At 42.7% G+C, this 23,555-nt stretch overlaps 1 protein-coding gene across 5 annotated transcripts in view; it reads right to left on the bottom strand.

The window, feature by feature from the left end:
• Positions 1 to 15,653: 15,653 nt before the first annotated feature.
• LOC138299710 (putative nuclease HARBI1) overlaps positions 15,654 to 23,555 on the bottom strand; it is a 167,400-nt gene continuing 159,498 nt past the window's right edge. For 2 of the 5 annotated variants that reach the window (XR_011204819.1, XR_011204822.1), the window contains one exon: positions 15,654 to 16,264. Coding sequence is in view for 2 of the 5 variants with exons in the window: in XM_069238215.1 (XP_069094316.1) it covers positions 22,922 to 23,316 (395 nt within the window). In the remaining 3 variants the exon portion in view is untranslated. Of the gene's footprint in view, positions 16,265 to 17,422; positions 17,483 to 21,228; positions 23,317 to 23,555 lie in introns of those variants that run through there. The other 3 variants (XR_011204818.1, XM_069238215.1, XM_069238225.1) reach the window with 2 other exon arrangements.

Genomic DNA, 23,555 nt, shown 5'->3' on the forward strand with positions numbered 1-23,555 from the left:
GCTTATGGTCCTTTTTTACGACAGTCAATAACCTACTAGGATCCTTCATATGGGGAAATGCCTGCTGGCTCACTATCCTACAGCGACCGACCTGTTGAGGCGGGCTGGTATTCCAGACTTTGAAGCTTATTATCTAGCAGCCCATCTCCAATGGTATATCCAATGGCTTACGGGCAGGCAATCCCCTAACAGGGAAGTTGGTCCTTTGTTTACCACTTTGGCTGTGCTCACTAAAACATTACTGAGAGTTAGACCCATGCCTACACCAGGTTCGAGGGAATTCCTTCTCATCCAAAAATGTTGGACTAGGGCACTAAGAAAATCCTTCACTCGGACCTCCTATTCCCCAGACCTCCCACTCTGCATGTTGATATTGTTGCCGCATGGAGGGGACTGGCAGGTCCTTTGAGAGTGGTCACCCGCTGGACTTACCAGGGCGGGACAATTGTTTCGAGACTCAATCCTTCTTACCTTTGATGACCTCCGAGCGGATTTTGATCTGCCCCAGGACACTGTTTGTTACATAGGTCAGTGACAGTAGCCATCCGTCGCCATTGGAAATCCGGTGGACAAGAGCCCCCAGTGCAGCTCTATTGCAGCTACATTGCACTATCAACTGGCACTTTTAAGACAATGACATGCTTATACATATCATTACAAACTGACACACTGGGCTCACTCGACTCTCTGCAGGTTCGATGGGAGGAAGCCCTGGAGACCCCCATTACAGAAACGGCTTGGGAGGATATTCTTGAGCGAAAACCCATGGTCTCTAGAAATGCACACTTTAAACTGATTAGTTTCTATATACTTCATAGGGCTATCCTCACCCCGGAGTAAATTAATAAAGTTTTTGGAATCGCTGATGTCTCCTGCCCCACGTGCTGGGAAGTAAATGAAAATTTTGCCCACGTGATTTTGGCCTACCCCTTTCTTACAGCATACTGGGAGGGGATTACCACAACGCTGGGAAGGTTAATCGAGAGGGCTGTTCCGACTTCTCCAGGCCACTGCCTCCTCCATTGGTTCCCGCACACTTATGAAACTAGGGTCACTAGTAAGTTTCTAGACTTAGCATTGATTCTTGCCAAACGGGAGCTCACTTGCCACTGGAAAGATCTGACGGGGCCACGATTACTAACATGACATCGAGAATTGGAGAAAAGGGCGTGCTGTGAGGGAATCACTATTATTGAGGGAGGCACATCAAGGCATTGGTAAATTAGACAACGCCCAGGCACAGGAGGTGATAGTCGACAGCTTAAAAAAAACATAGACCAACACTCCTGCTGTAGAACTCCCTTTTCCACCCCCTCCTGAGTACCACTATTGTAATCCCCTGGTTGACTTAGTAACCCTATCTTTTACTACTGATGCCCGACTCCACATTCCAGTACCTATGCATTCAATAAATCAGAAGTGGCCACTATACGCCATGAACAGTCATTAGGCTCTACATGTATACTCCTGGTTTGTTGCTGCATAGCAGAGAAAGTCTGACTCAGAGGGTGCAGAGTTGGTGGGTTTGGGAGGTGGGATAAGCAGGATTCAGACTGTCACTCTTGTATTTCTATTGATTGATATCACTGTGTATTACCTCCTACCTGGTTCTCCCTTTTGTTGGGAATTGCTATTGTTTCTTAGAAATCAATAAAATATGATTAAAACTCATTTGAGTCTAAATAGCATATATTTATCTACTGCCAATCCAAATATAACATTTATTAAATGTAATTGAGTGTTAGTCAATGGGAGAGATAGGCCTTACAAAAGTGAAATTGACTTTAGGAGATTTTTACTGCCAAATATGTCAAACATAAGCACACATGTCCCACTTTGTAAATGCAATGCACCCTATAAGTCTTTAGGGTCAGGAAGGTTTGGGCCTGGCAAAAGAGTTATTTTGTCAGGTCAAAATGGCAGCTAAGAACTGCAGTACAGGCTACATTTGCAGGCCTGGGACACGTTTTAAAAGGCTACCTTATCAGGCCCTTTAATAGTTAAATTGTAGATCTTGGATATAGGTAGTACCTTTTACTAGGGACTTGCAAGTAGATTAACTGTGCCAACTAGATGTTGTGTTTTTGTACTGGTTAGCAGTGGTAAGGTGCACAGATTCCTAATGCCAAGAAAAATGAATTCAACAAAGCAGGAGGAGTGATGGTAAAAGGTTTGAGGGAATATCAGGCAAAATATGTCAGGTCTAACAGTAAGTACATGATTATTATAAGAGATTGATGCAAGTTCTTAGACAGCATAGTGGTGTTGAAAATCTGGACAGGGAGAATGTTATTAGGTTCCTTTCTCAATTTTTACTCGATTTGCATTCATAAATTAGTTCTCAGATGCAGCAGAATGTGTCAAAGTCATTAGATGAACTTTTCACGTATGAGAAATAATGCAGTGACAATCTGGAAGCAAAGCAGAGTATTAATGAGACATTTGTGTAGGAGGGAAGTAATTTGGTACAGAAAAGAAGTCAGAATAGTCCTTTTGTGACAGATTGAGGATTTAATTATGTTTGGTATGTTGGTGCAGGAATGCTGGGAGTCGGGTACAGGGTGGTCCCAGCTGGTGCCGACAGGGAATGTTAGTTTGTAAGGCAGAGCCTAAGGTGAGGCTGCTGACTTGAATGTAGCAACGGACATAAACACGTCATATTTTCAATAGGTAGGTCATTGTATGCAAGAATGCAGATTGAAGCCAAATTGAGTCCAAAATGATGTTCAAGTGCAGAATGTGAATGCAATACTAACACACAAAGTGCAAGTTCAATGGTCATATAATAACACTGTTCCTCAAACCCCAATGATACAACAAAACATGGTAAACAATAGGTACAGTTTAAAACTAAACTCAAAGATTCAGCAGAATCGTTTTATAGTTGTTGACACCTTCCAACAGTTTCCAGTTTTTGACAGTCCCATTGGAGTGCACACAGATCAAACACAATGATGGTGTCGGAAGAGTATGAGGACTATGTGCTTGGTGCAGTTCTAGAAGTAGGCCAAAGTGGCCAAATGTGGGTGGAGAGGTGAATGGACACCCAGTATCATTCCTACTGGAGTTACCCACTCTACTGTGAGTACAGTGTATGTCCCTAACGTACCCCTCTCTGGTATCTGTTCATAGGAATCTCTAATTTAAAGAGTATAAACCTGGTTTCAGCTAAGGTCTCTGTAAAGAGAGGTTTCCTTGAAAATGACCATCAATTTATAATATGTGACTTCTGTCTTGCATATCTGCTGGGCAGGGATTTACTCTGCAAAATGAATTGTATGATCTATTGTTTACAAGATGGTGTGGAATCTCAGACACACAAGGATGAGATAGATTGCTGATTGAACTAACAAGAAACAGCAGTTGTGTTGTTCCCGGTCCTAACCAAGGAAGACATGCCACCTGATGTCAGATGTAGGGTGACCAGGAAGTCTGGGACTTTTTAGGCAAAGACATTGGATAGATTAAAAAAGATTAAAAAAGCCAACCCATACAGAATTACAGTGGGATTTATAGCTGAGCATTTTTAAACACCCCAATATAACCTCACACCTGAGGCAGTGGAAAGAATTATACCTGTGATAGAATCCATGATGGAAGAAGGCATTTTTAAGGAAGTGCTACGGAGTCTTTGCAGCTCCCCTAGGATGTGTTTGCAGAAACAGAAACAGAAATCGAGGATAGTGTAGGACCTCTAAAGGGTGAGTGAGATTATAGTCCTGAGTTACCCCATGGCACTGAATCCTGATGTGACTCTCTTCCATTCCATGTGATGCTAAGTGGTTATCGGTCATTGATCTATGTCAAACATTCTTTTCCATTTCCTTATATGAGGATAGTCAGTTTATTTTTGCTTTCTAATGTTTAGGAAAATTTATTGTGTGGCGCTGAGTCCCACAAGGGTAAACAGAGTCCTTTAATCTTTAATTCAGAAACCCTACAGCTGCCTTGCAGCTCGACTCTAGTGCAGTACACAGACGACCTATTGGTGACCTATTGGTAACATCTGTAACTCGATTTGTGTTTTATGTCTATGGCCCAGATATCTAAATCTGACATATACTTCATGATCACTTCTGATCACAATCCACTCTTATCAAAAGCTGTGCTAGAAAATGAAGGTGGATGTCACACTTGATGGACTTTTTACTTCACTTATTATCTGATGGAGAATTTCAAGAGTAAATGGCTAAAACTATTAGGGAATTTTAGGATATTATTTTGATATTATAAGCAAGGCAATAACTGCCCTGCTGAATCACCTTGCGAAGAACGGACATAAGGTGTACCCTACAGAACTGCAGTACTGGCACAGGGATGTTCTCCAATTGGGACCCCACGTTGAGAAGGGAGCTAGGAGACTGTCCAAAACATGAATCTCTACAATCTTATGAATGAATCACTCTATAACACAGAGAGAAGTGAGTATGTTTCTAATGGTGCGGTAATATCATCAGTGGATTCCCAATTTTTTCCTACTGGCTAAGCATCTAGAGAAACCTACACACAATTATCTGAATGATTTGCTAACCTGGGACAACAAATGCATGAGTACATTCCTAGAGCTCTGAGAGAATCTATGCAGTTCACCAGCACTAGGAATGACCAGTTATGACAAGGATTATGTTCTTTAATCTCATGAGAGAAAAGCGTATACATTTTCTGTACTAACGAGGAAGCAAAGCGGCCACTGACCTATTTCTCTGCCACACTTGATGCAGTTGCTGCAGAGCTTCCTGGGTTCCTTAAAGATGTAGACACTGTGGCTGTTAGCATTCAACAGTGTGAGGTTATAGTTATGGAGTACTGAGTTATTCAGTATTCAGTTATAATCATGGTTCCACATTCTGTCAAGGTCTTACTGACATCACCTAGATCACACAGCTTTCTCAATAAATTGAATGTCGTCATTTAACCCAATAGTCAACATGGTTTTGATGTGGACAATCACTTTGGATAGCTGTGATCAAAAGAAGGGTTTTCTAACCTCCTCTGAGTCTCCTTTCCAGAATGGGAGATATGTCATGGATCTGCTGCATTGCTGCTGTGTAGAGGTTTATCTGTTATAAAATATGCAGCACACAAAAGCGGATGTAATTTTGTTGCATCATGAAACCGCTATGCTGATGAGATGGCTAGGTACTGTGCTCTTGAGTCCTTTATATTTAGTTAAACTGACAATGACCCTGTTTCAAACATGCTGAAACCATAATTTTGAAGTAACACAATGCGTCTCTAACTGAGTCGTATTATTTGACAGAAATGGCTACTAATCTTGACCCTCAAATATGTTGCCTTCTTAACAATGGGCTGGTCAGGTCTTGAAGTTGAATAATGAAGAACTTTTTTAGTCTTCTCTGTATTAAACTTATAACTAGAAACTTTGCCAAATAGATTATAAACAATTTCTATTTACCTCGGAACATGAATAATGTTAGAAGATTAAACTGCAATATCATCCACATCTGCTGATATCTTAGTCTATATGCTGTTGAGGATCATAGGTTCTATCCTGAAAGTCTGGCAGGGGCTCAGGAGATAGGGTTTGAATTAAATTGCAAAGCAAAATGGAGAATGAAGACATCCTTGTCAGGTACCTTGAGTAATTATAATGCTCTCTGATATTTGCCACATGGACAACATTCGACCTCTTGGAGTAGCGAAAAAGGCCCGGTATGCATCTGTTGCATCTTTTGGGGACCATCATTTGCTGCCCTCAGAAATCGCGATGAAACACGATCATGTGCCTTCTTTTCATCCATTAAAATCATACTGGTCTCATACCACAAAGTGTTAGCAGAATTAAGCATAGCAATTTTATTGTTAACATGTTTTCTAGTGTCATTTCCAGAAACAAACCCATCCTGCGCAGGGCAAACTAACTGAGCTTTAATAGAGGGTAGTCTAACGGCTAGTAATTTGGAATCGATTGTAGGATCCACATTAATCTAAATAGGCTGATATGATCCACCAATGTCCTGGGTTTGGTATGTTTTTTAGTAAAAACAACATCCCCATATTTCATTAAAAAAGGCACACCCTGGCCATTATCCATCCCGTCAGCAATCATGACTAACAGAGGACTCAGGATGGAGGAAAAAGATTTGGAAAATTCTATGGGAGTACAGTCCTCACCATTCACAGAAGCGCTGTAGTGCCAGCTAAATGTCCTTAAGTGAGGTCTTTGTGTCGAAAACTGCAACCTCACTGGTGACAAGACCAGGTATATTGATATTATTTGTACACGGATTAACGCCTTTCTGATTACAAACTGAGGCCCATATTTATACTTTTTGACGCTAAACTGCGCTAACGCAGTTTAGCGTCAAAAAGTTTTGCGCCGTCTAACGCCATTCTGAAGCGCCATGCGGGCGCCGTATTTATGGAATGGCGTTAGACGGCGCAATCAGACCGGCGCTGCCTGGTTTGCGTGGGAAAAAACCACGTAGACCAGACAGCGCCGGCGTAGGGGGAAAATGGCGCATGGGCGTCTTAAAATGGGGCAAGTCAGGTTACGTCGAAAAAATCGTCTTAACCCGACTTGCGCCATTTTTTAACGACGCCCATCCCCCATCAACATGACTCCTATCATTGTAAAGATAGGAGTCATGCCCCCTTGCCCAATGGCCATGCCCAGGGGACTTCTGTCCCCTGGGCATGGTCATTGGGCATAGTGGCATGTAGGGGGGCACAAATAAGGCCCCCCTATGCCACCAAAAAAAAATAGAAAAAATAAAAAATTATACTTACCTGAACTTACCTGAATGTCCCTGGGGTGGGTCCCTCCATCCTTGGGGGTCCTCCTGGGGTGGGCAAGGGTGGCAGGGGGGGTCCCTGGGGGCATGGGAGGGCACCTGTGGGCTCATTTTGAGCCCACAGGCCCCTTAACGCCTGCCCTGAGCAGGCGTTAAAAAGTGGCGCAAATGCGCCGTTTTTTGCCACGCCAACTCCCGGGCGTCTCTTTTGCCCGGGAGTATAAATACCACGTAAAGGCCTGGGAGTCATTTTTTAGACGGGAACGCCTCCCTTGCATATCATTAACGCAAGGAAGGGGTTCACGCTAAAAAATGACGCACATTCCGGGAACTTTGGCGCTATTCGCCTCTAACGCCATAGTATAAATATGGCGTTAGTTGGCGTTAGTTTTGCGTCGAAATTGCGTCAAAAAAAACGACGCAATTTCGGCGCAAACGGAGTATAAATATGGCCCTGAATCTTCAGTATACAGATTCTCGTAAACACTCCTAAATTAAATAACAATTCTTTCAGTCTGATTGATCATAATTCTTCTACCATTTTTAATCCCTGTAATTACTGACACACCGCATTGTGCCTTGATTTTTATGGGCGAGCACAAAGTGCTCCGTCCATTCTGTAATCTCTCTTTGGGCTTGAAACCACGGCCATGCCACGTCAGTCACTTACATTGGTTCGTGGACTTGCCTTTTAAAATCCACTTGCTTTCATTTGTGAAAGGCATGCATACCTCATGCCTTTTCCGTTGTTTAGCCCACCTACACAGCACCGGTAAAGTACCGAAAACATACGAGGCTCGATGTTTTCAGCCTGGAGTCCGGACTACTTTATCTGTTTATTTTCCACGCAGCGCGATCACACAGCATTTTACATAACGCGATCGCGCTGCGTTTTTTTGCTCTAACTCAAACAAATGCGAGAGACCCGTTACATTGAAAAAAGTTGTTTTATGACGGTAGTAGACTTACTGATTCACAGTATTCCATTTCATTACATTTATGAGTTCAAAAAGCAGGCGGAGCCTTTTTCTTAAGTGCATAACCAATTTACACCAAAACCAAACATTTGCCTAAAACTAGCTTCTCTTTTTATGCAGAATGTCTCAGTTACATAACATGCTGAATTTCAAGAGTATGTTTATGCACAGCTTCTCCTTCTCAGTGGATTTTTAAGTATTTTTTTCGATCAGTCACAAATTGAATATTGATTCCCCTTGCATGAGTTAAGAACATTCCATACACTATTAAACAGAGCTTTATTAAAATAATATCCTAAAATTGCCTAATAGTTTTAGCCATTTACTCTTAAAATTTGCCATCAGATAGTAAAGTGCAGTCAAAGGTCCATCAGGTGTGACACCTACCTTCATTTTCTATATTAACTTTTGATAAAAGTGAATTGTGTTCAGAAGTGATCATGGAGTATATCTCAATCTCAGATTTAGATATCGACGCCATAGACATAAAACACAAATCAATAAGGCAATACTGTCTGTGGACAGTGGAATGTATATCTTAGTTCATGCAACTTATGTAATCAACACACATCGCCAAGAACAAGTATTTGTTTATCCTATTGATTACTCTCCTAATTCTAACAATATGAATCAGCACTTTCTGATTAGTCGTATAGACCCTCTGATCCATAATGCAATTGAAAACACCCAATAAGATGTTCTCTTCGGCGACACTCCAGAGTTCAAGAGCTTGTTGATCAAATATATCAGAATCATCTACTTTAGGACCATAAATAATGCACATATTTATTAATCTATAGTGATAACTAGTCTGAGTTATTGTCCATCACCTCGTAAATGTGCATCAGACTTAAGTATCTTAAATCCAGGAGTTTGACATCCGAGAATAGCAACACCCTGAATAGACAACTATATTATACTCAATCTCATCACCAATACTCACCACTGAGATACATGTTGATGTTTGGTGCAGATTGGTTGCCCTTTGAGCTGCCTGTGGTTACAAGGTATCTGGGTTCATTGCTTGTCCACGATGCAGCAACATGGTTACTGCCGAAGTGATAAATCTTTGGTGAACTCCTTCATTAGTGGGAATACAGCATTCCACACCCAGGCCTGCAATCCTCCAAGCATCAAGCCTCAAAACTAGTGCTGTTGTTGAATAGACTCGGAACTGAAGCACCAACATATGCAATCCTTCTGGGTTCCTGTTTACAACCTCATATGTTTTGTTAACAATCAGTGATTATTCAGAGGTTTCTGCCAATGGTTTCCTGAACTGGGTCAAGTTAAGCAGTGTCAGCAAAGATAAAAGTGGAAGCATCTCTTTAGTAGAAATATGTCTCCTCCATCTTACCTAACTGCAGAAGTGGAATATACAACTGACAAGAGTGCTCAAAGCACTCTGAATGAAGACAGCTTGGTCTTCTCAACATTGGGTGAAAATTAATTGGGCCAGCATGAGGATATTATTCAGAGTTAAAAGGTCGAACATGATTCTGATCCGCTCAGTTTGTCTGACATGGTGGGTGGTGAGATGGTCAGACAAAATCAGAATCTGATATTACTATATACTCAACTTAATGGTAACGACTCCAGTATTGTAGGTATTATAGAGTAGGTTGCTGATTAAGGTGCGGTAGGTGTAAAAGAGAGGAACAATACTATGATCAGTGCAGCATTCATGGCCAAGTATTGGTAATCAGACACACCACTAGTCACAAAATAATGGCCACAATAGCATCAACACTCAGCTGATTAGCTCCAAACAAGAATGTAGGCATGTGCAATTGGTTATGAATGACATTGTCAACAATGGTTGCATCTTAAATTTGCATGTACTTGAGACCACTTTTGCTACAAACCGCACTTCAGTAAATCAATAAACGCTTCACCAGTGGTTAACTGAAAACACACAAAGAGGGTGGGCTAGAAAAAGGGTGCATTAAGTGTTTCAGCTTGGACTGGGAAAAAGGCATGTTATAATATTCAAAACGGACTCTAATCATTTGCTCAAGTTTATCAAAGTGAATAATCTGTTAGACAAACTTCACAGAGCGAGATTAAGGATGATTTCAACCTACCTTGGCTGAGATCTATCAACGTATGCATATGCAGAAAAGATGCTCTGTGGCTGATTTATATTTAGGCAGAAGCCCCATAAGTCTGCCATGGGGTCAGATAAATTACTATTCCCTATGATGGAGAGGCTACCCACCTAATGTATAAATGTCTGCCAGGCGGGCAGTCATTTCTAAACGCATGGGCAGGATCCGCCATTATTGCAGTTTCTGTTCATCCATTTTACTGTTTGCTACAGGGTTACTTGAGAAACCCTGCAGCAAACAGTATTCTTTTTTGTTTCAAGAAGAAACTCCCAAGCAGGATTTTCTTTTTGGAAAAAAAAAGTAATGCTTCGCTCACCATGGGAGGCTTCTCCCCTGGCATGGGGGCATTATAATGGTTTAACTGGTCCCTACTGCCAGGTTTTGCCTGGCGGTAAAGAAGAGTAAAAAATGACTAGATGTCCAACCATCTAAATTGGGTGAATGGACATGTAGCCAATTCTTTGATGGCCCTTAGTCCCTATAGCCATCTGAGAAGCTTGGCCGGGGCAGAGACAGAGTAGTCTCCTACGTGGCCAACCTTAAGGTCCATTCCCAATTAAATTCCCAATTAAATTTGGCACGTGCACCACTATATTACTCTGCCTCTGCCCCGGCCAAGCTTCTCAGATGGCTATAGGGACTAATGGCCGTCAAAGAACTCTGCTGGCATTACGTAGGAGTACGTTCTCTGTCAATATATAAATCAGGGTCTCTGTCTCACTATACTGAAGTTAAATCTGACCATTTTAAGACCCAAAACTCTTTGAAAACTATTTCTGAGAGAACTGGTGAAATTGTTACCTGAGACAGACAACTTGAACAAAACACTGCTTTAACAGAAGAGTATATCTCTAAAGTTCAAGCGCAGGTTGTGGAAAAAGATGATATGCTACAGGATAACAAGAATAGAGTGGAGAGTTTAGAAAATAGACAATGGTGTTATAGCCTTAAAGTTTATGGGATTAACCCCTTCCCTGTCAGGCCTTTTCCCCTTCTGTGCAGAGCCTTTTTTTGGCTGCTTGGGGCAGTTCGCGCTTAGGCCCTCATAACTTTTTCTCCACATAAGCTCCCCATGCCAAATTTGCGTCCTCTTTTTCAACAACCTAGGGATTCTAGAGGTACCCAGACTTTGTGGGTTCCCCTGAAGGAGACCAAAAAATTTGCCAAAATACAGCGAAAATTTCTTTTTTTTAAAAAAAATGGGGAAAAAGGGCTGCAGAAGAAGGCTAGTGGTTTTTTCCCCGAAAATGGCATCAACAAAGGGTTTGCGGTGGTAAAACCACCATCGTCCCGGATTTCAGGAACAGGCAGACTTGAATTAGAAAACCCAACTTTTCAACACAATTTTGACATTTTACTGGGACATACCCCTTTTTTACAATTTTTTGTGCTTTCAGCCTCCTTCCAGTTAGTGACAGAAATGGGTAAGAAACTGATGCTGGATCCCATAAAGCTAAACATTTCTGAACAGTAGACAGAATTTTGATTTCTGCAAGGGGCCATTTGTGTGGATCCTACAAGTGTTTCCTACAGAAAATAACAGCTGAAATAAAAGAATATTGAAATGGAGGTAAAAAAAACAGCAATTCTTCTCCACATTTTACTCTGTAACATTTTCCTGCAATGTCAGATATTTGAAAGCAATATACCGGTACGTCTGCTGGACTCTTCTGGTTGCGGGGATATATAGGGCTTGTAGGTTCATCAAAAACCCTAGGTACCCAGAGTGAATAAATGTGCTGCACCTTGCAATGGGTTTTCATTCTATACCGGGTATAGAGCAATTAATTTGCTGAGATATAAAAAGTGAAAAATAGGTATCAAGAAAACCTTTGTATTTTAAAAATGGCCACAAGATAAGGGGCGTGGTTATTTGCACATCTCTGAATTCCGGGGTGCCCGTACTAGCATGTGAATTACAGGACATTTCTCAAATAGACGTCTTTTTTTACACACTGTTTTACATTTGGAAGGAAAAAATGTAGAAAAAGACAAAGGGCAATAACACTTGTTTTGCTATTCTGTGTTCCCCCAAGTATCCCAATAAAAATGGTACCTCACTTGCGTGGGTAGGCCTAATGCTCGAGACAGGAAACACAAAATGAACACATCACATTTTTACATTGAAATCTGACATGTTTCAGATTCAGGCCTCTAGCTCAGCCGGCACCTAGGGAAACCTAGCAAACCTGGAAGTTGTGAAAACTAGACACCTAGTGGAATCCAAGATGGGGTGACTTGTAGGGGTCGGACCAGGGTCTGTTACCCAGAATCCTTTGCAAACCTCATAATATGGCCCAAAAAAACTTTTTCCTCTCATTTCGGTGACAGAAAGTTCTGGAATCTGAGAGGAGCCACAAATTTCCTCCTACCCAGTGTTCACCCATGTCACCCAATAAAAATGGTACTTCACTTGTGTGGGTAGGCCTAGTGCCTGCGACAGGAAATGCCCCAAAACACAACGTGGACACATCACATTTTCACAAAGAAATCGGAGCTGTTTTTTGCAAAGTGCCTAGCTGTGGATTTTGGCCTCTAGCTCAGTCGGCATCTAAGGAAACCTAGCAAACCTTCGCATTTTTGTAAACTAGGCACCTAGGGGAATCTAAAATGGGGTGACTTGTGGGGTTCTTACCAGGTTCTGTTACCCAGAAACCTTTGCAAACCTCAAAATTGAACCAAACAAACAATTTGTCCTCTCATTTTGGTGACAGAAAGTTGTGGAATCTGAGAGGAGCCACATATTTCCTTCCACCCAGCGTTCACTCATGCCACCCGATAAAAATGGTACCTCACTTTTGTGGGTATGCCTAGTTCCCGCGACAGGAAATGCCCCAAAACACAACGTGAACACATCACATTTTCCTAAAGAAATCAGAGTTGATTTTAGCAAAGTGCCTATCTGTGGATTTTGGACTCTAGCTCAGCCGGCATCTAGGAAAGTCTAGCAAACCTTAGCATTTTTTAAAATTAGACACCTAGGGGAATTCAAGATGGGGTGATGTGTGGGGTTCTGACCAGGTTCTGTTAACCGAAATCCTTTGCAAACCTCAAAATGTGGCCAAAAAAACACTTTTTCCTCTCATTTCGGTGACAGAAAGTTCTGGAATTTCCTTCTACCCAGCGTTCCCCCATGTCTCCCAATAGAAAATGGCACCTCACTTTTGTGGGTAGGCCGACTGCCGCGAAAGGAAGTGCCCCAAAACACTATCTGAACACATCAAAATGATCAAATAACAAACTTCCTGTTTTTGCGGGGGGGGCACCTGCGTTTTTGGTCCTGGGCTCAGCAGCCATCTAGGGAAACCTACCAAACCCAGACATTTCTAAACATAGATACCCGAAGGAGTCCAGGGAGGTGTGACTTGCGTGGATCCCCCAATGTTTTCTTACCCAGAATCCTCAGCAAACCTTAAATTTAGCTAAAATATCACATTTTTCCCACAGTTCTGGGTGGGATCACCGGGACAAAGTTCATACCACACAACGTCCCCCTCAGTCTCCCGGCAAAAATTATACCTCATTTGTGTAGGTGGGCCAAGTGCTTGTGACAGGGAAGAGCCAAAAACATGTCGAATTTGAGGGGGAGCCAAAAGAGCAGTTTGAAAAAAAGCATTTTTAGGCTAACAAGAGCAGCAGAATTTTTAATGGTTTAAATGAGACAATGCTGGGTGGTAGGAATTTTGTGGATTCCTGCAGATTCCGGAAGGATCCATCACAAAAATATGGGAAAAATGTGTGATTTGGAGTTGGAGGTTTGCAGGGCATTGTGGGTAAGAAAATGGTGCGCAATGCATGTGAACCACACCACCCTGGAATCACCCAGATGTTTAGTTTTCAGATGTGTCTAGGTCTTGTGGATTTTTCTACGTGGCAGCGCCCCAAAGTCCATGAAGTGCAGCCCTCACCATTCCAAGTGGGACAATTTTGAGAGTTAGCCAAGCTCTCATGGCCCAAATGTAAAACCAAAACCCCAAATAATCAAAGGTCCTCTTGCTTGCCATGGGATAAGATGTTTAGTGTGTGGAGGAGAGCTTAAAGACTGTTACCCCCTTCAGTTCGGGTGGGGGCATAACCAGGCCCATACTGGTTGGTAGCCACCACCCCACTATTTTTTTTTTTAATTCCCTGGAATCTAGTAGATTTTCTGCCCCAGGGGTGTGGATGAGGGTTAATTGCCCCTCCTGCTCACTGGTGGGCAGAACAACTTTGGCCCCATTTATTTGGGGTGGGGGTGTGTGTGTGTTGCCCCCTCAAACCCACCACCACCAAGGGCAGAGGAGACGACACACACATCAGAAGATGAAGACGTGGAACAGATCACCTTCAGCCTTAGGAGTACCCGGTAGCACCAGTCCATGCCACATGGGCACTGATTTTCCTATGTCCTGTGCTTGTGAACATGCCAGTCTTGCTACAGTTGGTAACATGCACTGTTCTCCTGCACACTGTTTACCTTACCACTATGGACTGCAATTGTCTCTCACTACCTAATTGGCAATTCATGTTCCTCTGCACTGAATGACACTCCATCACAGCATGTCCAATGACATGTCTCTCACCATTGCACTTGTGTTGCGTCACAATAGAAGGAGTCATCCTAATGACTTACAATCCTGGACAATGTAAATATTGCACTACAGCACTTAAAAATAAACAGCACCTACACAACCACTTTGTCTCTGTGTAATGTGACACATCGACTGTGTAGGAGATTTGTGATGCATGTAACAAGTCAATGGCCACAGAATGTCAATACAATAGTGTAAAAAGAAAGTGGGCTGATATCTATGCACAAGGGTCTGGATTTTATCATCATCTGTGCTGCCTTTGGCTTATTTCTGAAGTTAAAGCATCACAAACAGTATAACGCTGTGTAGAAAAGTATATGTCAGGTCCAAAGTATCTAGAAGATGAAACTCAATGTGGCCCACATTCCCTACAAGACAATCACTATGTATGGGACACATGACTCTAAACTTTAATCCCACACCCACACCATACATCAGGAATGGATGTGTACGAGTGTATGGACAATAACATCACCTGGGAGCACAATGTAATAAATCATAGGTGTGATTTATGTATACTGAACTTGTTAAGATTATGACACCAATCAGTTTATCAGAGTTCACATGAACATCAGGCTGTAGGCAGACGTCCCACAGTGCCCAAGATTCCAACACAAGACTCAAACAATGACAGTTTGTAAATCACACCAACCTTTACAACACATTGGGAACCATAGTTACCTTGAGTGGTGGGTGCAATGTATGGCAGATGCATAGAGAAGTAGCTTTGTTGTAGCTGCTAATGTGACAGGTCATTTGGAAGTGGGAATAACCATGTCAAAAATGGGATGTGGATGCAGAATGGAACACACAGGCAAACACAAATTTGACACTGTACACTCATGCAAAGGCCTGATCCCCAAGCATATGGCACATACTCTAAAGAAGTACATAAAACGTTATTATATATGTATGAAAGGAAACATAAACTATGGCAAACACCTAAACTAATGTAACCAATTCTAACTATACATTACCCACAACTGGCCCTAACTACCCTAAGCTAAACTTACTTACCACATGTAACTAAACACTCTAAACATCATCCCCCCACCCCCTTATATGATGGGACACGTGTAGGACAACATATACTAACCTAAACACATACTAACTAATCCTAAACAAATATATATTTTTTTGTATTTTGTTTTAATTTTTTTTTTTATAATACACATAAACCCCAACATCATCCCCCACCCTCCCACCCACAAACAAACATGTAATAATATATCTCCTCCCACCCCAACCCACTTATCCTAACTAAACTAACAGCCTACTCTAACCTAACACTAAGCCCCTAAACCCACTAAAGAAAAGTAAGAGGAAAGAGGAGGGTGGGGACAGAATTAGGGGTGAGGATCAATAAGTTCAAAGATTGGCCCTCAGGATTTTCCTTATCCCTTGCAGTCTCCTGCTTTTGCGGGCCCCCTCCTGCTGCAGAGTGTCCATGAGGCGCAACATATGTTGCATGTCACATTGTAGGTTTCTGAAATCTGCCATGTCCATTACTGCAGCTGTGGTGGTCTGAGTAGCACTTGATGTAGCAGGTGCTGGTGCCGTGGTTGGAGGTGGAGGTGCAGAAGGTGCTGCTGTTGGGACTTGGGCTGACGAGGTTGAGGGACCAGCTGGAGTGGCTGTCATCCCAGTGTCCACTGTGATTTGAGTTGTTGTGGTGGTGGCAGTTGTGGCCAATGCTGGCCCCCCTTCGCTAAATGCCCTTCATGCCCCTGTGGCTCTCTCATGACGATACCGCCTAGCCATCATATGGAACCCAGCCTCCACATCAAGGATGTGTTGGTACCGCACTGCCCTCCTCTGAAATTCACGGATTTCCTGTGCATTCATATTGGCAGCTGTAAAAATAGAGACAGGCAAACATTAGTGACATTATTGTGTGATACATGTACAGATGAACACTTTCTCACAGGTAGCACATGTAGTTTAAATCACAGTACTGATGATAGAATGTCCCTGAGGAATGACATGCCAACGCAGCCTACCCATCAACTATCTAACAGCACAGCAATGCACAACAAGGTGTGTACTATATTAAATGATCTGTGCATATTTGTAGTGCTATTTGTCACATAACAAATGCTGCAAGTACTCAACATGTGCCAGGCGAACTAATCCCCATCTTCTGGATCAAATTCAAGGCACACAAGACCTGTGATTTGTATATGGAACTGGCAGGATGATATGCAGTTGGTAATCATAAGGGGGCATTGTAGTTTGGCACACATGAATGCTTGAGTTACATGTCTGTCATCTACACTGTGACCATCACTCCTAGCCACACATATTTTCTCCCCCTAACCCTGTACCTCAGGGGGGGATGGGCATGCAATACATATGTTCAACCATCAAGGACAACCCAAAGCTTTGTCCAGCGGTACATGGATTTAGTCAGTCCACCACAGGTAAGGAGGCCTGCCAACTAGGATTGAGTCAACCATTGGACAATCACATCTACATTCACGTTTCTATTCGTTGACAACCATCAACATCAGATCTCACTGACACATTTCCTAAATCAACCACATTGATGCAAGCACCCATCTGGCCTTGACCTGCATGCACGCCTATGACATTTCACTCAAGTGCCACATAAATGGAGTACAACATGTGGAGCTCGATGCTGCGGGAAAGTCGCCCATACAGTCCTACATGTTCATTACTAAACAAGGATGAGCAAGTTTGTGTGTAGAACTGATGCATCACTGTTCTGTGTGAATTAGGGTATGACTTGCTGACTAAATTATGACACTAGCAACCTTCAAATCAATTTTTGGCATACATGTGGCAACAAATCACCTTGTTCACCTGCCCATGCCTATTGCACAGCACTCGACTCCCAATATATGACTCTTTGCCAGTGAATGTCTAACTCTTCCATGGAACACTATGTCAACCTCCAGTCAAGTCACATATCAGATCACGTGCCAGCTCATCATATCTTGCAATGAGTCCAACACACAGGAGTCAATCACACAAAAGCTTCACACACTTACTGGATACATCTGGGTCCTCGAATCGAGCCACTTCACATATTGTGTAGGGGGCTGGCCCACCTGTAAACGAGGAAGGGTGGTATGTGCTCAATGTCTGCTCACTGTACAAAAGTTGGAACAACAAATCACTGTGTGTGACATTTCATATGATAGAGCTGCACATCAGGCATGTAGACACCCCAACAAACATACCACTGCAACATGCATTGACACTGTCACTCCAGTGAGTGATAGACACACATATGCACACATGCACTGGCCCTAACAAACATGTGGTGCCAAACATGATTACTCAATTTTGTGCTTAATACATTCCAGAGGGTACTCCATTTAATCTTTTGTAATTGGGAGACACATGCAATGCCACATTCCTGTTGCACTGCAATACCAGTGACTGAGGTATTGCGGCTTGTGCATCAAGGGACAATGAGTAACTGTGTGATGGTCATGTGGGTTGATTTGCTTTCAGGAATTATTGTGCTTTCAGTGGTCCATAATAGGTGTGCCAGTGTTGTATGTAGGTTACATATGACACATTGGCAGTGTACCCTAAGCCGTATATGCCCCCATGACAACATGATGGCAGGGATCCTGTGGGTTACTTGATGACAATGTTAGGCTAAACATGGATTGGCCTCTTTTCTGATTCAAAACGGCAAAATGATGTATGCTGACAGTGTCTTAGTTGTTCATCGTTGACAGAATGTATGGGTACAGGTGTAGTCATTGCACCTGAAATGTGTTACTCTAGGCCCTTGTACCTATATCAGGTATTGTAAATCACACATTGCCAGAATCAGCAACTTTGAATTGCCAAGTTGGTTGATCAGTGGTAGTACACCCGAACTGACACTGTCCGCTAATGTCCTACTTCTGCAATCATGATGAGGTAGGTCTCTATTTGAAAACACTTTTGGAATGGCGACACTCACAGGAACGCTGACCTGCTGATCTCAGCAGACCCCCATGTCTATGACTGCCTTCATACTGAGAAGTTAACATTTGTAGAAATCCTGCAATATTTCAGCAGGGGTGTACCAAAAGTAAAATAACAACCTATTTCTTCACTAAAATAGTATCATGGACGCAGTCAGTGGTCCCTTGCACAACACCATGCTCAAAAATAGTTTGTGACCATGCATTTACAAAGAGCAGGGATCCCATGCTGACCCTTTCACTTTAGAAAATGGGTTGGCACCAAAGTGACACAGATGGTAACTGCCCTAGCCCAGTCCCAGCAATTGCGCCCAAGCAAAAAATGTCGTTCAGCCCTGCTACTCAATGATAGGATTTCAACACCTACTCCAAAAAGCCACAAGATGACCCTTTTTTGTGCTAATGCAATCTGGTAGCATAATGGCCCATTTGGGTTTGGCCATGTGAATGATTATTTATCCAGACTTAAACACACAGAAACAGTAAACTTAGGCCCAGATGTGTAATTTATTTTCTCTCACATTTGCATCATTTGTTGACGAAACAGCTGTGCAAATTAGCAAAATATATTTGAATGTAGCAAGTGTGCGCTACTTTTGCGTCCAGAAATTATGAAAATGCAGTGCAAACAAAGTAGAAATATGGGCCTAAGATAATAGTGAAGGTTATGAAGGGCTTGGTACGTATGGCCCTGAACACTGTTCAGACATGGTTCCACAAAACTGTGGACTACATTGTTTCCATGTATTACCATGTGAAATACATCCCATTTCTGGTACACTCACAGTTTGTTCAACTTGCATTCCACATGTCCACAAACATTGCATGCAGCATGTCACAACATCTGCTACTGTCACTACAGAGCATTGTACTGTACACATTAGTAAATTTGGTACTCGCCAACAGGTCCACCAATCACCACACCCAGGTGGTCCAGCAGGTCCTGCTCTCGGGCCACCAGGTCAGCCCAGCGATTCTTCAGCTGGTGATCGTTGCGTTGGGTGTTGAAAATGTGACTCAGGTGGAACAGCACCTTTGCCCACCTCAGCCTTTTTGCATCTGTGTGATACCCCTGTATCACATGGCCCACAGCCTCCAGGAAGTGGTACACCAGCCACGCAAATGTCCCTAGGTCCTCCTCACCCATTCGCCCCAGCCGTGGCCTTCCCGACATCACACCAAAACAATAAATCAAAAGTAAAAAGGGAAAAACAGGTAAAGGAGGTAGAAAAAGGAAACTTATCTAACCCACAGATATCCCAACACTACCCCAACTAATACTACCCCCAAACAGACTCCCAACATAGACAAATCTAAATACAATAAATGACACAAATACACTTGCACAGAATACAAAAGACACTTACCAAACACCAAAAGACAATATAAAGAGCACACAGTATTCGCAGAGAGACAAGTTAAAACACAGCCACACAGTCTAGAATAATCACAGACTGCAAAGTGAAAGTACACCCACTGTACCATTTCTGAAAACAGGATATCCTATTAAATCACTTCCTGTCTCATTTGCTGCCCGTTTTTGTCTTGCGTGTACATTTTTGGCGCTTAAGGGGTTTGCGTCAATATTTTTTGACGCATATGAGTTAAAATCCCACACATTCATGGATCAATACATTTTCAATGGATATCCGCATGCCTGGGGTGCACTGGTGGATTTAACACTAGGGACCAATTAATGTATAATGGCCGTGAGCGTCATTTGTTAATGCATATGCGTCATTTTTTATCACATAAGTGTCATTTTTTAACGCATATGCATAATTTTTTGATACATTTGCGTCATTTTTGACGCATTTGCATAAAAAATTCTGTCTTAAACTGTGTTTGAGTCATTTTTCTAATTTTAACATGCATGCAGCCTATAACTAGACAAAGGTAGGATGGTATGAGCTGCAGTGTGTGTTCTAGTATTTGGGCACATGTGGCAGACCATGCTACTGCGGCCCATAATACTCATGTTGTTGTGTAGGATTAGCTCTCTTAACTGATGCAACAGCAGCACAAACTTTGGAAATTAAATAGGATTTTTCAAGTTTGCGCAGGTGTTGCATCAACAGAGGACAGCAAAGCTACGCTACCAAAAAATGAATCATGGCCTGTGTGTTTTGTGTGTGAATTGTCTGTTCAAGTTATTTGTGTGCCTCTGTGGGAACGGCATGCAAAACATTTGGCGTGATGTTCATGTATGAATGTGTTACAAATGGGTATAACCATCAGATGCCATTCAATGAGGTACATCAGTCATGATATGTGTTTGTAATATCTGTTGCCTCTTATGCTGTGTGTACATGCTTGACATTGGGGACAATACATTTCTCATGACTAACTATACACAGGAAAGATCAAGGACGGCTGATGAGGGCTATGTCAGATATGTTACCCCTCACATGTCATGAAATGTTGGCTGCCACTTCATGGTCACTTGTGTGCATACTACCCATGAGTCAGGCAGTTGAACATGGGAGGTAGGTACAGTGTTTGTGACACAGAGTCTCAAATCCAATCATAAAATTGTAATGTACACCGCAGTTTGACTCATGTAAATGACCTATGTTTCTCCTGTGGCTGTGGTGGACCAGCAGACCATGCTGCATGTGTTCACATATTTCCAGTGGTTCATTGCACAAAAGTGTCCAGTTCAAGTGTGTGGCCGTGTGTACCCTGTGTCAGTATTGGTCTGCATAGTGTGACAGTTACGTGCAGGTCTAGTCAGTAGTCTGTGGAGCCAACCCTTGAATTAACCGAGTATCCTTCAAAGCCAATTTGACCTAAAGCCAAAGATCAGGTAACGGCATACAAGGGGATATGGCAGCTATAGTACAGTAGAAATTTCAGAAGGCTGATGACAGAGCACCCTTGTTGTGCTCAAATATGTTATGAATCGGTAATAGAAAAACAGGTAGGTTTCATCACTACATTTGTACACAGAGTAGGGCTCTAAAATTCCCACCACAACAGGGAACATCAGTGCATCTATGCTGATTAATCTCACAGCTAGTCACCATGCAAGCCCCATCAAAAGGTGGCAGCAGAAGTGAATCTGTGTCTGGACCGTCCGAACACACACATGTATTGTCCTTACAAACACATTAGCAGCAATTGTTTATTGTGCTGGAGGCACGGTACCAAATCCAGGCATACAGCCATAGCACACTGTTACTGTTTGGCACTAATGAATACATGCAAAACCAGACAAGAGATGGGGGCTGGATTTGCCCCTTTGAAAACATGTCCCAGAACAAAATACGATAAGAAAACAAATTAAACTATACTAAACATTTGAGGACTGATCGTAGACCTACAAGACACAATATCTCAAGAGGAAACGGAGGGCATGGAAACCAACTATGAGGCAAATGTAGCCACAAGGAACGTCTCTGGTTAACGCAAAGACTGAACCAGTCTGGCTAACAGAATGCAGCCTCTGTCAGGAACAAACATGAACAAGGCAAATTCACAGTGAGCAGAGTCTGACTGGGACAAGCAGGAACAACACTGTGGGAACAAAGAGCAGGTTCTGGTGTACTCTGCACTGTTACACAATCCCCCAAGGGCTCTAGTACACAAATGAATTGTCTTCCAATGCACAACAAGGAGATTCATGAAATGGCAGCTTCTAAGCAGCTCCAGGCAGCAGCAAGGGCATGGCAGAGTCAAATGACTGGGCTGCATGAGAGTGCTCACAGGTATGTGCAGTTCAGTTTCTCCCAAGTCCTGGAGTTGAGAACCCAGTTCATGGGGCCAACCGGACCTTTCACATGGGAAGCACTGGACAGCAGATTACAGGTCTTACCAACTAGCAGGCAGTGCATTATGGGACCTGAAGTCCATGCAGACTGATGAACTAGAACAATGGCATGCCATACTGAAGAGGGAAGCACACAGGAGTCAGAATGGGAGTCTGGGTGAGTGTAGATGATGATTCTCAGGGTACGGATAGTCCATTTACAGCCCCCCCGAGAAGGCTGGGCAGAGACTTAAAACATGGCAGTGGCAGGACTTATTGCCTGGGATGGACTGTGCAGGGCATGTCTTGTGAGCAATGATTGTCATACCTGGGGCACTTGTGCTATTATTCATTTTCAGGTTTGATGCACTTCTTGTCACACATGCTCCTTGCAGAAATAGCTGATGTCACACTTGCTGGTGTCAAGGGTCTGGTCATACATTCCTGTTACCCATCCAATTGCCCATCCGCTGCCTCATGAATAATGCACTTTTTTACCTTATGATTGATGGTATCTTAGTTGTGTGTCATATGCTGCATGGACCATGTTGGCAACATGGATGTGTCTCATAGCTGTGGTCCTATGAAATTGCCCTTCAAATGTGAAATAGACAGGATGTATTAAATAAAAACTGTGTGTGATGTTTGATGCACATTCATACCCATCAAATGTGATGTGGCATCTGAAGTATGCAAATTTGTCTTTCTGCAATGCTCCATGAGGCAATACTCTAATTAGGATTCCTGGAGATCATGTGATGCATAAATAATTTCACAGAGCATGATTCCATATCATAACAAAGTGGTGATAGTGACTATAGTTGGAAAACGTTTTGTACAATCTGTTGTCTGCGACGCATTCCTGCAGCTGTGTTAGGATGTTCCCCCTCATTTTCCCGGACAGTATCCTCTTCTTCCTCCTCCTCTTCAGGCATTTCTTGTCCAGGTTCATAAAGGGGAATGTTCCTCCTCACACAAATGTTGTGCAGGATGGCACAGGCCAAAATTATCTTGCAGACCATTTCTTGGGGAAATAGGAGGCTGCCTCCGGTGATGTCCAGGCACCTGAATGTGGACTTCAGGATGCCAAAAGTCAGTTCAACTATGGTGCGTGTCCTACGATGTGCCTCATTATAGGCACGCTCTGCTGCTGTGCTTGGGCTGGCAAATGGAGTCATGATCCATGGCTGGATCCTGTAAGTTTGTTCAGCTGAAAAAGAAAATGGGGGTAAGTATTTTGTTGTTGGTTGCACCGGGAATGTCACTTTGCATGGCAGTTGTTATCATGGGTCATCTGTGACTCATATGTGTTTGTAGTGTTATGTGGGATCCTAGGCTTCTGTGATGTTCTTTCTGCATTGGGTTGTTTGACTGGCAAAACTGGTGTTTGGCTAAGTGACTTGATATCTGTGGTATATTTAGAAACTTGCAGTTCAGTGTGTATCTCCC

The sequence above is a fragment of the Pleurodeles waltl genome, chromosome 1_2 (genome assembly GCF_031143425.1).
Source record: "Pleurodeles waltl isolate 20211129_DDA chromosome 1_2, aPleWal1.hap1.20221129, whole genome shotgun sequence".
NCBI lineage: Eukaryota > Metazoa > Chordata > Amphibia > Caudata > Salamandridae > Pleurodeles > Pleurodeles waltl.